We start from the raw sequence: 15,537 nt of genomic DNA on the forward strand, positions 1-15,537 counted from the left end.
CCTAACAGAAGAACGAAAGACAGCTATACCATATCCTCGTCCTTGGTGAAGTCCAAAGCCTTCGTGCGGATGACGTCGTGTTAGGAGCCTTGCATGGTCTCGAGCCTGAGGGACGTCGCGTACTTTTTCTGTAAATGTTTCGCAAGTGGTACTCTTCGTTAGTCAGCAGCCATGATCAAACCGCGTTGTACAGCGCCAGTGCAAGACCCAGAACCCACAGCAAAGACGGCGGTCTCAAACCGAATAAGCCAACAACATAAATCGTAGACACGGACGTACAGACGAAATCCATTAGCGTCGTACACTCGGTCACGAGGACCACCTTGAACGTTGAATAGCTCGGACAGCTGCAATCCCGTCGCAGACATTTCACTCGGGTGGTGGCAGTGGACGTCTGATGAAATCGGCATCCACGTTATCTGAGCTCGCTCCTGTTTCTTCCTTTTTTCTTCTTCTTTTCAGCCGCCGCTCGATCCGCGGACTACGACCTTGTTTCGATACTGCGTTGGTAAATTGTACCGAATTTCTCGCAAATGTTCGTACACATGATGGTAGGAACTTCCGAAGTGAGTACATACCTTGTACGTTTCCTTCCTACTACGGACACATATTAGCACGACGCATGGCATATGTCCAAATTGGATGCCAGGTCGTAAGACCGCGTCGATCGGTGTGGATAGCAGTAGTGGAAACAGGACCTTGGCGAAACTGGATTGACAGATTGACAACTGAGACAAACAGAACAAAATTTTTTCGATGATATCATTCTGGGGTGCGAACTCATCCCAGTGCCGATCGATATGGAATAGAATCCGTAGGTTGCAGGCGCAAACGTTGTAGACATTCTCGTACTACAGACTGCAACAAGGCACGCGACGCTGAACGCGAGTTGTGGTAGCCCACGTGATGTTTGTTAAGCGTTGGCTAAAAATAAGGTGAAAATGGGTTTCCAAAGTCCAAAGGAGGACGTACTGTACACATGTCCCTACCTTGTTCTTCTCAAAATGTCAATGTCGAGCCAAATAAGGGCGCAAATGACAACAGAGTAATACAATGCTCGACTCACCATTCAGTCCTTGGGCGATATACGATAGAGTACTAGGCATTTTGCATTTTGCATTTTGAAAAAAATTGCTAGAAAAACATGCCACGGATTACACTTGAGACAGACACCGACGCCCGCCAAGGAATAATAGTCAAAGATTTCCGAACCCCAGAAAGGGCTCCAAAAGCGTGGGTACAGGTGCGGGTTTAGAGGGACCCGAACGGCGGCCACTTCCTCGCACTCATAAAATTTTTTCTCCCCTACCTGCTGTCGACCTTTGGATCGTGAGGGACATAGCAGCCTCGTTTCAGGGTTGGTTTCCAATATTTGGGAATATTGGCACAGAAAATGAATACATATTAGTACCGGTAACCTGTGACGTAGGGGGAGTTGATGTTATTGAACGTAACGCGACGTGGGGGACTAGGAACCCGGAATACTCATGACGTAAGATTGCCTCCGCTGATCCAAGCCCATGCTTAATTAAACGCCTACCAAGCAAAACCGCGGACCCAGAGCGTCGCCAACACTGAAACATGCTCCCATCTGTCAATAGAAAAGGAGATCGCTCCACTATATTGTACCTGATTTGAGCATTATCAAAATATAGGCGTAGTTAACTGTCAAGGGCTGCACCTTCGAGGGTGAACCTTGTCGTCTGCTGTCGGGCTCGGCCGCATTGGGATGAAATTATAGTGGATGGCTCCCATGTCCTGAAGTCTGCGACAATGGGAGAGCAGAATTTGAATTGTTTCCGTTCCTGCTCCTCGAGGACCATTTGGAGTGGGAATAATCAACGGCAGCCATCCACCATCAGACATCACGTCCAGGGGCAGTCACGTACAAAGAAGAATTCGCCATTGCAATCCCCCTCTCGCACGTGGAACATGCGAGAAAATGAATCAAACCACCTCATGTTGTCATTCTGCCCAAAAAGTCACGCACACTGTCCGTCTTCGTGTCATCATCCCTTGAGCAAACAAGCTCTCACTCTCGTCCTGGGGGTATAAAATGCCTGCTAGTCAGCTCCATATTCCCCAGAGAAGCCCTCAATCTTCAGCCAACCTCCAGTACTCCTTACTCAGTTGAAATGTATACTCGCGCCTCCGTTCTTCTCTTCCCAGTCTATGCCCTCGCTTCCCTCGCCGCAGCTGCCCCGGGGGCCTCTGGATGCCCGTGGCGGCAGCTCGTGCACCTCCGGTAGTACGCTGTGCTGCAAAACGGTAGTCTCTGTACGTATCGTGGCGTCGCCTGCCATCTTGCTTCCCGCGCTCTTATAGACTGACCAACTGCGTACGCAGGACAACGCGGCCGGCGTTGCGCTGATCGAAGCACTTGTGGGCGCCACTATCGATCCCGTCATTGGGCCTCTTCTTGCGACCGGCTGTATTGCCACCGTTGGTTCCTGCATTGGTCAGACGGTCTGTTGCGAAAGTAGCCAGGATGTAAGTACCCAATAAATGCGGGAAACCTGCCGGGATCCTAACTGAAGCCCTTTTCATAGAACAATCTCGTCTACGTTGGCTGCAACAACATCGCTTTGTAGTTGGATGTCAAGGAGAGGAAGTTGTGTGAATTGATCTTGTATGATTGTGCCGATTGTGCTGCAGTATTGTTTGTACGAAAAGAATGCGTGCTGTAAATCGTGATTATTCAAAGAAAAAAATATTAGCGTGGCCCACTTGCAAACACGGACTTACCGATTGACAATGGTTGTGAACGCAAGGAGCCGTTCAGGTTACCCACAAGACCGCACACCAGTTGGCAGAGGTGACACACGTGTGTCCGCGCCAGAAGAGCACAATGCCTACCAACACCGTCGGCCATTAGCATTGTCAGAGTGTAATCTGCTCACAGGACATAGTCGATATTCGCTAGGTACGACCGAGCGGGCACACATCCAAAAAAAGTGCGTTGCCTTTCCCGAGTTGACTTACACGGAACTACATCTATCTTTCGGACTTCAAGCTTTCGAGGGCACTATCGCAGTCTGTATGCTAGTCTCCCTGAAACGTCTCCATGCGGATTTCATCCTCTTCGGCTGGCGCTGTGAAGATCAAAAACGCTCAAATTGGCAAGCTCATCCATTCCGGCAAGGCTAGTGATCTGCCTTTTCAATGCAGTTCGGGGATAGCGCCGTCATCGAAAGGCAGAATTGGCACCCTGGAAAGCAATGTCACCGCACGAACTAGCCAAGTCAACAGGGACGCCGTACATATTTGGTAGACTGGCTCAGAGAACCCGCAATATCAAAGGTGCACGGCACACCCGCATGAGAAAAAATATTCCGGCATTTGTGTGTTTCAAACCCCAATGACGTAGTGAAGGACAGGGGGACTTGCAGCCCATGAAAGGGCAGAGCGCCGTGACGAACTATCAGGACTTGTTGTCGGATTCATTAGTAAGTACTTCGTTCCCTCCGTGGAAGTCATTTTGACTGCGGGAGCAGCTTACGTAATCGGGATCAAATCAGTCCCGTGCTGAACCAGTCCACGAGTCTTGCGTTTTGAGCTCCATATAAAGGCCTTTGGTAATGCTGTGTGGTGCTGCGAGCAGCACAGAGTATTCGATGATGTCGCACTGGTGTCGTCGACCACTGGTCTCGGTTATGACTTTTCCGTGTCCGGTGCGCCTGAGAGAGACTTGCATTGTACCGACGACGGTTCTAGCGCTGATGATGAGACCCTCACCTAGTCTGATCATAGGCGACACGGTAGCGTTGGTGACGCAGAGAACAACAAAGGTGTTGAGCTCGAATGCTTTTCGGATTTGCACGATCGTCACTTTGGCAACAGGACCTGGTACCATTGCACATGTATCGTATTAGCTATCCACTCTTTGAGCGTACGTCCAACGATCTAACAGAAGAACGAAAGACAGTTATACCATATCCTCATCTTCAGTGAAGTCCAAAGCCATCGTGCGGATGATATCGTGTTAGAAGCCTTGCATGATCTCAGGCCTGAGGGACGCCGCGTAGACTATGCATACTTTTTCTGTGAATTTTTCGCAAGTGGTAGTCTTCGTTCGTTAGTAGGAATGGCCAAAGTGCGTTGTATGGTGCCACTGCAAGTCCCGGAACCCAGAACAAAGATGACAGGTCTCAAACCGAATAAGCCAACAACACAAGTCTTAGACACAGACGTAGAGATGAAATCCATTAGCCCCTGTCGTACACCGGTCGTCAGAAGTACCTTGAATGTCGAATAGCTCGACACGGAAAGTTGCAACCCCGTTGCAGACGATTCACTCGGGTGGTAGTAGTGAGCATCCGACGAAATCGGCATCCATGTTGCCTGAGCTCCCTCTTTCTTTTCAACCGCCGCTCGATCCGCGGACTACGACCTTGTCTTGATACCGCGTTGGTAATTGTGCCAGATTTCTCGCAAACCCTCATACACACGGTGATAAGATGAACTTCCGAAGTGAGTACATATGTTATGCCTTTCCATGCTATAGATGCACATTAGCATAATGCAGGCCATGTGTCCAAATTGGATCCCGGGTCGTAAGACCGCGCCGATCGATGCGGAGAGCAGTGGTGGAAACAGGACTTTGGATTGACGCATGGTCAACTGGGACAAATAGAACAAAAATTTTTCGACGATATCATTTTGGGGTGCGAACCCAACCCAGTGCCGACTGATAAAAGAAATTGCAGGCGCAGACGATAGTCGCAGACATGGTCGTACTACAGACCGCGACGAGGCACGCGACGCTGAACGCGAGTTGTGGTGACCCATATGACGTTTGTTAAGCGTCGGCTGTAAATATCGAAAATAAGGTGAAAATGGGTTTCCGGAGTCCAAATGACGTGTTGTACGCATGTCCGTACCTTGTTCTTCGCAAAATGTCGAGCCAAATAAGCGCCCGGATGATAATAGAGTAATACAATACTTCAACATTCAGTGCTTAGACTATACACGATAGAACACTAGGCATTTCACATTTTGCGACATTTGGGATCGCCTGAAAGAATTGGTAGAAGAAACATGCAATTGCCCACACTCGAGACAGACGCCAACGCCCGCCAAGCAATAGCAGTCAAGGACTTTCGAAGCCCAGACAGGGCACCAAAAACATGGGTACAGCTGCGGGTTTAGAGAGACCCGATCGGCGGCCAGTTCCTTGCACTCGTAAAAAAATTTCTCCTAGCTGCTGTCAAACTCTGCATCATGAGGGACACAGCAGCCTCATTTTTAAGGATGGCTTAGGTTCAGTTTTCAATATTTGGGGATATTGGCATGGAAAAGCAATACAGATCAGTACACAATAACCCGCGACGCGCGTGGCGAGTTGATGTTATTGAACGTAACGCGACATGGAGGACTAGGAACCCGGAGTACTCGTGACGTAAGATTGCCTCCACTGATCCAAGCCCATGCTTAATACGCCTACCAAGCAAAACCGCCGATGCAGAGCGTTATTGAGTCTGAAACATGCCCCCATCTGTCAACAGAAGGGGAGATCACTCCACTATATTGTACCTGATTCGAGCATTATCAAAATATGGGCGTAGTTAGCTGTCAAGGGCTGTACCTTCGAGGTTGAACCTTGTCGTCTGCTGTCGGGCTCGGCCGCATTGGGATGAAATTATAGTGGATGGGTCCCATGTCCTGAAGTCTGCGGCAATGGGAGAGCAGAATTTGAATTGATTTCGGTTCCTGCTCCTCGAGGACCATTTGGAGTGGGAATAACCAATGGCGACCATCGACCATCAGACATCACGTCCAGGGGCAGTCACGTACGAAGAAGATTTTACCACTGCAATCCCCCTCTCGCCCTTAGAACATGTGAGAAAATGAATCAGGCCACCTCATGTGGTTATTCTGCCCAAAATGTCACGCACACTATCCGTCTTCGTGTCATCATCCCTTGAGCAAACAAGTACTCACTCTCGTCCTGGGGGTATAAAATGCCTGCTAGTCAGTTCCATATTCCCCAGAGAAGCCCTCAATCTTCAGCCAACCTCCAGTACTCCTTACTCAGTTGAAATGTATACTCGCGCCTCCGTTCTTCTCTTCCCAGTATATGCCCTCGCTTCCCTCGCCGCAGCTGCCCCAGGGGCTCTGGATGCCCGTGGCGGCGGTTCGTGCACCTCCGGTAGTACGCTGTGCTGCAAAACGGTAGTCTCTGTACGTATCGTGGCGTCGCCTGCCATCTTGCTTCCCGCGCTCTTATGGACTGACCAACTGCGTACGCAGGACAACGCGGCCGGCGTTGCGCTGATCGAAGCACTTGTGGGCGCCACTATCGATCCCGTCATTGGGCCTCTTCTTGCGACCGGCTGTATTGCCACCGTTGGTTCCTGCATTGGTCAGACGGTCTGTTGCGAAAGCAGCCAGGATGTAAGTACCCAGTAAATGTGGGAAACCTGCCGGGATCCTAACTGAAGCCCTTTTCATAGAACAATCTCGTCTACGTTGGCTGCAACAACATCGCTTTGTAGTTGGATGTCAAGGGGAGAAAGTTGTGTGAACTGATCTTGTATGATTGTGCCGATCGTGTTGCAGTATTGTTTGTACGAAAAGAACGCGTGCTGTAAATCGTGATTATTCAAAGAAAAAAAAAAGATTGGTGAGAGCCCAATTGCAAACGCGGACTTGCCCATTGACAATGGTTGTGAACGGAAGCAGCCGTTCAGGTTGGCCACAAGACTGCACACCAGTTGGCGGAGGTGATACACGTGTGTCCGTGCCGGATGAGCACAGCGCTTGTCAATACCGCCGGCTATTAGCATTTTCAAGGTGCAATCTGCGTATGGGATACGGTGAATATTCGCCAGATGCGACCGAGCGGGCACACATCCAAAAAAAGTGCGTTGCCTTTCCCGAGTTGACTTACACGGAACTACATCTATCTTTCGGACTTCAAGCTTTCAAGGGCACTGTCGTAGTCTGTATGCTAGCCTCCCTGAAACGTCTCCATGCGGATTTCATCCTCTTCGGCTGGCGCTGTGAAGATCAAAAACGCTCAAATTGGCAAGCTCATCCATTCCGGCAAGGCTAGTGATCTGCCTTTTCAATGCAGTTCGGGGATAGCACCGTCATCGAAAGGCAGAATTGGCACCCTGGAAAGCAATGTCACCGCACGAACTAGCCAAGTCAACAGGGACGCCGCACATATTTGGTAGACCGGCTCAGAGAGCCCGCAATATCAAAGGTGCACGGCACACCCGCATGAGAAAAAATATTCCGGCATTTGTGTGTTTCAAACCCCAATGACGTAGTGAAGGACAGGGGGACTTGCAGCCCATGAAAGGGCAGAGCGCCGTGACGAACTATCAGGACTTGTTGTCAGATTCATTAGTAAGTACTTCGTTCCCTCCGTGGAAGTCATTTGACTGCGGGAGCAGCTTACGTGATCGGGATCAAATCAGTCCCGTGCTGAACCAGTCCACGAGTCTTGCGTTTTGAGCTCCATATAAAGGCCTTTGGTAATGCTGTGTGGTGCTGCTCGCAGCACAGAGTATTCGATGACGTCGCACTAGTGTCGTCGACCACTGGTCTCGGTTATGACTTTTCCGTGTCCGGTGCGCCTGAGAGAGACTTGCATTGTACCGACGACGGTTCTAGCGCTGATGATGAGACCCTCACCTAGTCTGATCATAGGCGACACGGTAGCGTTGGTGACGCAGAGAACAACAAAGGTGTTGAGCTCGAATGCTTTTCGGATTTGCACGATCGTCACTTTGGCAACAGGACCTGGTACCATTGCACATGTATCGTATTAGCTATCCACTCTTTGAGCGTACGTCCAACGATCTAACAGAAGAACGAAAGACAGTTATACCATATCCTCATCTTCAGTGAAGTCCAAAGCCATCGTGCGGATGATATCGTGTTAGAAGCCTTGCATGATCTCAGGCCTGAGGGACGCCGCGTAGACTATGCATACTTTTTCTGTGAATTTTTCGCAAGTGGTAGTCTTCGTTCGTTAGTAGGAATGGCCAAAGTGCGTTGTACGGTGCCACTGCAAGTCCCGGAACCCAGAACAAAGATGACAGGTCTCAAACCGAATAAGCCAACAACACAAGTCTTAGACACAGACGCAGAGATGAAATCCATTAGCCCCTGTCGTACACCGGTCGTCAGAAGTACCTTGAATGTCGAATAGCTCGACACGGAAAGTTGCAACCCCGTTGCAGACGATTCACTCGGGTGGTAGTAGTGAGCATCCGACGAAATCGGCATCCATGTTGCCTGAGCTCCCTCTTTCTTTTCAACCGCCGCTCGATCCGCGGACTACGACCTTGTCTTGATACCGCGTTGGTAATTGTGCCAGATTTCTCGCAAACCCTCATACACACGGTGATAAGATGAACTTCCGAAGTGAGTACATATGTTATGCCTTTCCATACTATAGATGCACATTAGCATAATGCAGGCCATGTGTCCAAATTGGATCCCGGGTCGTAAGACCGCGCCGATCGATGCGGAGAGCAGTGGTGGAAACAGGACTTTGGATTGACGCATGGTCAACTGGGACAAACAGAACAAAAATTTTTCGACGATATCATTTTGGGGTGCGAACCCAACCCAGTGCCGACTGATAAAAGAAATTGCAGGCGCAGACGATAGTCGCAGACATGGTCGTACTACAGACCGCGACGAGGCACGCGACGCTGAACGCGAGTTGTGGTGACCCATATGACGTTTGTTAAGCGTCGGCTGTAAATATCGAAAATAAGGTGAAAATGGGTTTCCGGAGTCCAAATGACGTGTTGTACGCATGTCCGTACCTTGTTCTTCGCAAAATGTCGAGCCAAATAAGCGCCCAGATGATAATAGAGTAATACAATACTTCAACATTCAGTGCTTAGACTATACACGATAGAACACTAGGCATTTCACATTTTGCGACATTTGGGATCGCCTGAAAGAATTGGTAGAAGAAACATGCAATTGCCTACACTCGAGACAGACGCCAACGCCCGCCAAGCAATAGCAGTCAAGGACTTTCGAAGCCCAGACAGGGCACCAAAAACATGGGTACAGCTGCGGGTTTAGAGAGACCCGATCGGTGGCCAGTTCCTTGCACTCGTAAAAAATTTTCTCCTAGCTGCTGTCAAACTCTGCATCATGAGGGACACAGCAGCCTCATTTTTAAGGATGGCTTAGGTTCAGTTTTCAATATTTGGGGATATTGGCACGGAAAAGCAATACAGATCAGTACACAATAACCCGCGACGCGCGTGGCGAGTTGATGTTATTGAACGTAACGCGACATGGAGGACTAGGAACCCGGAGTACTCGTGACGTAAGATTGCCTCCACTGATCCAAGCCCATGCTTAATACGCCTACCAAGCAAAACCGCCGATGCAGAGCGTTATTAAGTCTGAAACATGCCCCCATCTGTCAACAGAAGGGGAGATCACTCCACTATATTGTACCTGATTCGAGAATTATCAAAATATGGGCGTAGTTAGCTGTCAAGGGCTGTACCTTCGAGGTTGAACCTTGTCGTCTGCTGTCGGGCTCGGCCACATTGGGATGAAATTATAGTGGATGGCTCCCATGTCCTGAAGTCTGCGGCAATGGGAGAGCAGAATTTGAATTGATTTCGGTTCCTGCTCCTCGAGGACCATTTGGAGTGGGAATAACCAATGGCGACCATCGACCATCAGACATCACGTCCAGGGGCAGTCACGTACGAAGAAGATTTTACCACTGCAATCCCCCTCTCGCCCTTAGAACATGTGAGAAAATGAATCAGGCCACCTCATGTGGTTATTCTGCCCAAAATGTCACGCACACTGTCCGTCTTCGTGTCATCATCCCTTGAGCAAACAAGTACTCACTCTCGTCCTGGGGGTATAAAATGCCTGCTAGTCAGTTCCATATTCCCCAGAGAAGTCCTCAATCTTCAGCCAGCCTCCAGTACTCCTTACTCAGTTGAAATGTATACTCGCGCCTCCGTTCTTCTCTTCCCAGTATATGCCCTCGCTTCCCTCGCCGCAGCTGCCCCAGGGGGCTCTGGATGCCCGTGGCGGCAGCTCGTGCACCTCCGGTAGTACGCTGTGCTGCAAAACGGTAGTCTCTGTACGTATCGTGGCGTCGCCTGCCATCTTGCTTCCCGCGCTCTTATAGGACTGACCAACTGCGTACGCAGGACAACGCGGCCGGCGTTGCGCTGATCGAAGCACTTGTGGGCGCCACTATCGATCCCGTCATTGGGCCTCTTCTTGCGACCGGCTGTATTGCCACCGTTGGTTCCTGCATTGGTCAGACGGTCTGTTGCGAAAGCAGCCAGGATGTAAGTAGCCAATAAATGTGGGAAACCTGCCAGGGATCCTAACTGAAGCCCTTTTCATAGAACAATCTCGTCTACGTTGGCTGCAACAACATCGCTTTGTAGTTGGATGTCAAGGGGAGAAAGTTGTGTGAACTGATCTTGTATGATTGTGCCGATCGTGTTGCAGTATTGTTTGTACGAAAAGAATGCATGCTGTAAATCGTGATTATTCAAAGAAAAAAAAAAAAGATTGGTGAGAGCCCAATTGCAAACGCGGACTTGCCCATTGACAATGGTTGTGAACGCAAGCAGCCGTTCAGGTTGGCCACAAGACTGCACACCAGTTGGCGGAGGTGATACACGTGTGTCCGCGCCGGATGAGCACAGCGCTTGTCAATACCGCCGGCTATTAGCATTTTCAAGGTGCAATCTGCGTATGGGATACGGTGAATATTCGCCAGATGCGACCGAGCGGGCACACGTCCAAAAAAAGTACGCTGCCTTTCCCGAGTTCGGTTGAAGAGGACTTCCACGACACTACATCTACCTTTCGGACTTCAAGCTTTCGAGGGCACTATGGCAGTCTGTACGCCGATCTCTCTGAAACATCTCCATGCGGATTCCTTCTTCTTCGGCTGGCGCTGTGAAGATCAAAAACGCTCAATTTGGCAAGCTCATCCATTCCGGTAAGGCCAGCGATCTTCCTTCTCAATACAGATCGGGGATAGCGCCGTCTCCGGGAGGGAGAATTGGCACCCTGGAAAGCAACGTCACAACCCGAGCTAGCCAAGCCAACAGGGACGTCGTACGTACTTGGTACACCGACTCAGAGAGCCTGCAATATCAATTATCAATGGTGCACAGCGCACCGGCATGAAAGCAAATATTCCAGCATTCGTAAGGTTTCAAACCTCAATATTCAACGACGTAGAGGAGGACAGGGAGAGTAGTCGTCGATGAAAGGGTAGAACCCCATTGCGAACTTTCAGTCACGGACTTGTCGGATTCGTAAGCACTTCCAACCTAGTTTTGTTCCTCCGTGGATGTTATTTGGTTGCGGGGGCAGCTTATGTAATCGGGAATCAAAATCCATCGGTCCCGTGCCGAGCTGGTCCACGAGTCTTGTGTGCGCATCCCATACTTAGCATATACATGTAAGCATCGTTCACATACGTACGCGTAAAGTGTCATGTCACTAGTGATACACCGAAAACCATATATCTATGTGAACCAAAAAGTAAAAGGATATTCCCAGTAAAGGACTGCTAGAAAATAGGTATGTATGCATGTAACTTGTGTATCCCCCACCCGATCTGTGCATTGCACAAAGAGATAGGGAAGGAGGGATACGACCCAAAAGAAGAGGGGTATGAGAGAGAGGGGGGAAAGGGCCGAGAAGTGTTGCAGGTGGTCGGACGGTGGGATAACCGTGAGTAGTTCAAGAGGAAGAAATACTTCTGTTATGTATTCCATCTATCATCGACCGCATAGCCCAGCGCATTCATGGAATGCGACACGGTAGGTTACCAGACTAGGGGTATCAAAATGTCACCAACGAACCAAGAAAGAAGAAAGGAAGAGATAGTATGTTCGTCACGAAGTCTTTCGTAAGTCGTTCGAATTTCGAAAGGTGTTCATGACGACAAAGATATCGAGCTAGAACCCATAGATGCCGGCACAGATTCTGCTGAGTCCAGCTCCTTGGCTACCTTCACCAACCCTTCGGATACTGAAAACGAGCTAGCGAGATGGGCGACCAGCGATGTTGAATCTATCGGTAAGCCCTCATGCATGGTCACGCCCACCTTCCTCACGTTCTCTCCATCTATACCGCCCCTCTCGATCCCCACATAGTCGTATACCAACTCCCGCACCGGCAGTACGTCGCTCAACCGTCTCCGCATTTCACCAATGCGTCGACCTGTACGCGAGAGACGAAATTGGTCCCATCGTTGGCGCATGGCAAGTCGGAGTGCTGTGCGTCTGCGAGAGAACGTGGAAAGACGGGATGAATGTGAAATAAAGGAGGACGTATGGGGACTCGTGAAAGGGCTCGTGACGGGGGTGCCGTTAGGAACAGTTGAGTGTTCTGTAGAGTGTGGGTCAGGGCGAGTAAAAGGAAATGACGCAAAAAAGGGGGCAAAAGCTCACCACGTCTCGTCACAACTGCACCATTCCCATCCGCCACCTTCTTCTTCTTCTTCCCTTGCTGGTTTCGCCTCACGAAACCCTTGACGCACCCCGAGAACCAAAAGGCATGCAACGGAAATATACACGCCATGATAATGCCTGGTCCCATCGATCCTTCTGAGACGCGTGCGCGCTGCAGGAAAAGGGAGAGACCGAGTCTGATGTGTAGTGCGATACGGGTGAGGAAGAAGGTTGTAGCGAAGAGGACGTCGGAACGGAGATTGGGGTTGATGGTGGCGACGGCGAGAACAAAAGTTGGGATCTGGTGGGGTGCAAGGGTAAGTGAGTGGGGAGATGTATTTTGGGACGCATGAGTGGACATTGGGGATGGGATAGCACGAGGGACGTACCTCCATGATTGCACACAAACAGAATATGTGACTCCAGTTCATACGGATGGCGTACTCGACGACGAAGACATATACCGAGTGGTGCACCCAACCTGTCAGCCAGTTAACCTTACTCCGGTAGTGCAACAACCCCAATACGATATCGCTGTTTGCGTCACAAGCGCCAAGACCGACATGAAACATAGACACGACACGGTAAGACGCAACGAAGGACGGGAAAGTAAACACGAACGCGATGAGATAGGCCTGGAAGAACCTAGACGCACAATACGTCCACATGTTGGAGTGTTCGGATGCGTGTGATATCGCCGTAGGAGGATAAGTAGTCGTATGCGAGCGGGAGAGAGGCAATGGACATGACGGCGCTGGAGATGGTGGTGAGAATCCATGAGCGCTGTTTGACGGTTGGCAGGTATGGGGAGGAGAGATAGAAGGCGAGCGTGAGTGCCACGAGGGCGGACTGGAAAGCCGTCGAATGGAAGAGGTGATCAGTGGGGGGGAGGGAGATCATCGTTGTCGTGAAAAAAGACGGCCCCGGCGTGGAATGAGACCCACGCGAGGTATTAAAGAGGGGCGAGGAGGACCCGTGAAGGAAGCACACAGGACAGCCACCGCAGCAGACGCTCGATAAGCCAGCCAGTCCTCGTTATGGACACCTGCGAAGACGAGCCACTCCTCGGAACAAGCCAACGAACGAACGTGTCGTCGGCATGGGAGAATTCGACACGTTGACTCAATTCAGACGAACGTGCAATTAGCCTGCTGTCAAACGTCCGACTAGGAATGCGTCTCCAACGCCCCTCCTGCATTGCCAGTGTTCGCTTGGAATGTACTCGATGGGCGCAGCGCCTCTGTCAGGTTATATACTATCACCAGCTAAACAGACAGTGCCTCATGATGGCCCCTCCCTAATATCACACTCATCTGGTTAGCATCAACAGATGCCTAATTGGGACGTTCGGTGCCCAAGAGTCACTCCATAGGAACAGCCAGCTCCAATCGGAGTCATTGCAGTGGTTATCGCTTTCAGGACTGCTCGGCAGAATCGGTCCTTCGATAGTCGTCTCTGGTTCTGACCCACGTTCATTGACGCTTCCTGAGTCACTACAAGCACTACCCGAGGTCTGCCCGCGTTCCTCCACTCATCGCTGCTCGACTTCGTTGCACATACTCAATAGCTGCTTAGTTAGCATGGCCCCAAGTGGATTTTGAGTTGATTCGCGTCGAGCAGATGTGCATACCACTTCCTCAACCAACACTATCTCCGATTCAACGAGAGGTCGAACCACTTATCAATTCACCACTTATCACGCGTGCTTTATCAGTCCACGTTCGTGGCCAATCAACTGGTTATCGAATCCCTAAAAGTCTGTATACTATGCAGACGATCGTTCGTCATGTCGTGTCTGATCAGATCAGTGATCGACTATGGTCGAGACTGCGACAGCTCAACCGTGTCCTCTCTGTACGGCTCAAACTTGACGTCCGAGCTATCGTTGCGCTTATCCGTACAATAGGTGTCGACCCAAACTCGTCTGAGGAGCTTACTGGAAACTCAGCAACTTCCTCGTGGCGTTGTCGGTTGCGAGACTCGCCCTATCTATTAGACTTACGCTGGGCTGCACAGTTCTTCCGTATCCACGCGCTGCGCCCCCCCCCCCCCCCCCCTAGTGGGATAAGTCCCAACAGTGCCATAATGCTGTTTGTGCAACTTAGCACCAGTGGTCCATCTGGAATTCGGTTTGGGATCATAGTTGTTTTCCTCCTCAAGTCTAAGAGGGTGAATGTTTACGGTAACCTAGGCGCATGGTACTGGTGCACCAGCATCGAGTAGTCGGCCTCCCGTTTTAGCGAGTTTGCTGTACTGATCAGTGTACAGAAAAGCGTAGATGGATAGATCTGACAACGGAGATGAGAGGGAGAGCGTACCAAGGGAGCGGATGCGGGAAATGGTGGAACAATCTACAGTAGAGTGACAGAAATCGCAACATTTTCGTCGGAACTCCATTTCCTTTTCCCCATCACGCCCACATCGAAGCAGAGTACTACCGAGACCAGTGTTGGGTTCTGGGACGGTGGGCACCGTTGACTAGCGACTTCTTACCTATGGTTCAGCAGTTGTCACGATCGGCGTAGGAGGTATTTCGCTCGTTTGGACCACTCGGGCGTTGGGATTTTTTGCTTATCTCTTAGACATGGTTGATTAGCTTTCGTACACGTCTCCGAGCGGCGCAAATTAGGTAGTCATTCTCAATACAAGATGATCACGATATTGGATGGAACGTTAGACTCAATCCAACGATGTAAACTCGCTGGTTCTGATTCTAGGCCTGGTTGGCTCGCGACAACAGGTGAGATCGCAGAGGAAAGTTGGAACAAGTAGTATCAGGGACACATAGACCCATCCTGGGCGTTCGCTACTGAGTCCTGGCATGATGATTCACTGGGTTGGGGCAGCTCGGATCGCACTTTGCGTGCTGCTAGTAATAAGTCATATTTGGAAATGCCCGCTTCGGCATCAGTGAATGCTCTACTCGGCATTAGCGTGCACATCATCGCCATACGCCCGGTGGAGAAACGCACCGTTGCATTGGATATGAACGATATTCTGGTGCATGGTCAGTAGCGTTCTGCACAAACATCTCTCCCACGTTCCTCAGGTGCTGGTAGAGGAATGAGAAGTCCAATCGTTGGCAACCTACGAGCACATGATGGGT

The 15,537-nt window shown here is 50.4% G+C and overlaps 2 protein-coding genes across 2 annotated transcripts; one reads left to right on the forward strand and one right to left on the reverse strand.

Annotated features, from left to right (window-relative positions):
* Positions 1-5,883: 5,883 nt before the first annotated feature.
* On the forward strand, positions 5,884-6,494 carry F5J12DRAFT_897864 (uncharacterized protein; the record flags this gene model as incomplete). Its single annotated transcript, XM_051748062.1, has 3 exons — positions 5,884-6,180; positions 6,250-6,393; positions 6,453-6,494. The coding sequence occupies 3 exons, from the start codon at positions 5,884-5,886 to the stop codon at positions 6,492-6,494; spliced, it is 483 nt and encodes a 160-aa protein (XP_051595130.1).
* A 5,420-nt stretch (positions 6,495-11,914) lies between these two features.
* Positions 11,915-13,331, reverse strand: F5J12DRAFT_922845 (uncharacterized protein; the record flags this gene model as incomplete). Its single annotated transcript, XM_051749329.1, has 6 exons — positions 11,915-11,989; positions 12,086-12,369; positions 12,432-12,732; positions 12,821-12,965; positions 13,053-13,066; positions 13,098-13,331. 6 exons carry the CDS (start codon positions 13,329-13,331, stop codon positions 11,915-11,917), a joined length of 1,053 nt encoding a protein of 350 aa, XP_051595131.1.
* Positions 13,332-15,537: the final 2,206 nt, after the last annotated feature.

Source organism: Pisolithus orientalis (genome assembly GCF_024613125.1).
Source record: "Pisolithus orientalis strain OTSU chromosome Unknown F5J12scaffold_61, whole genome shotgun sequence".
Taxonomy (NCBI): domain Eukaryota; kingdom Fungi; phylum Basidiomycota; class Agaricomycetes; order Boletales; family Pisolithaceae; genus Pisolithus; species Pisolithus orientalis.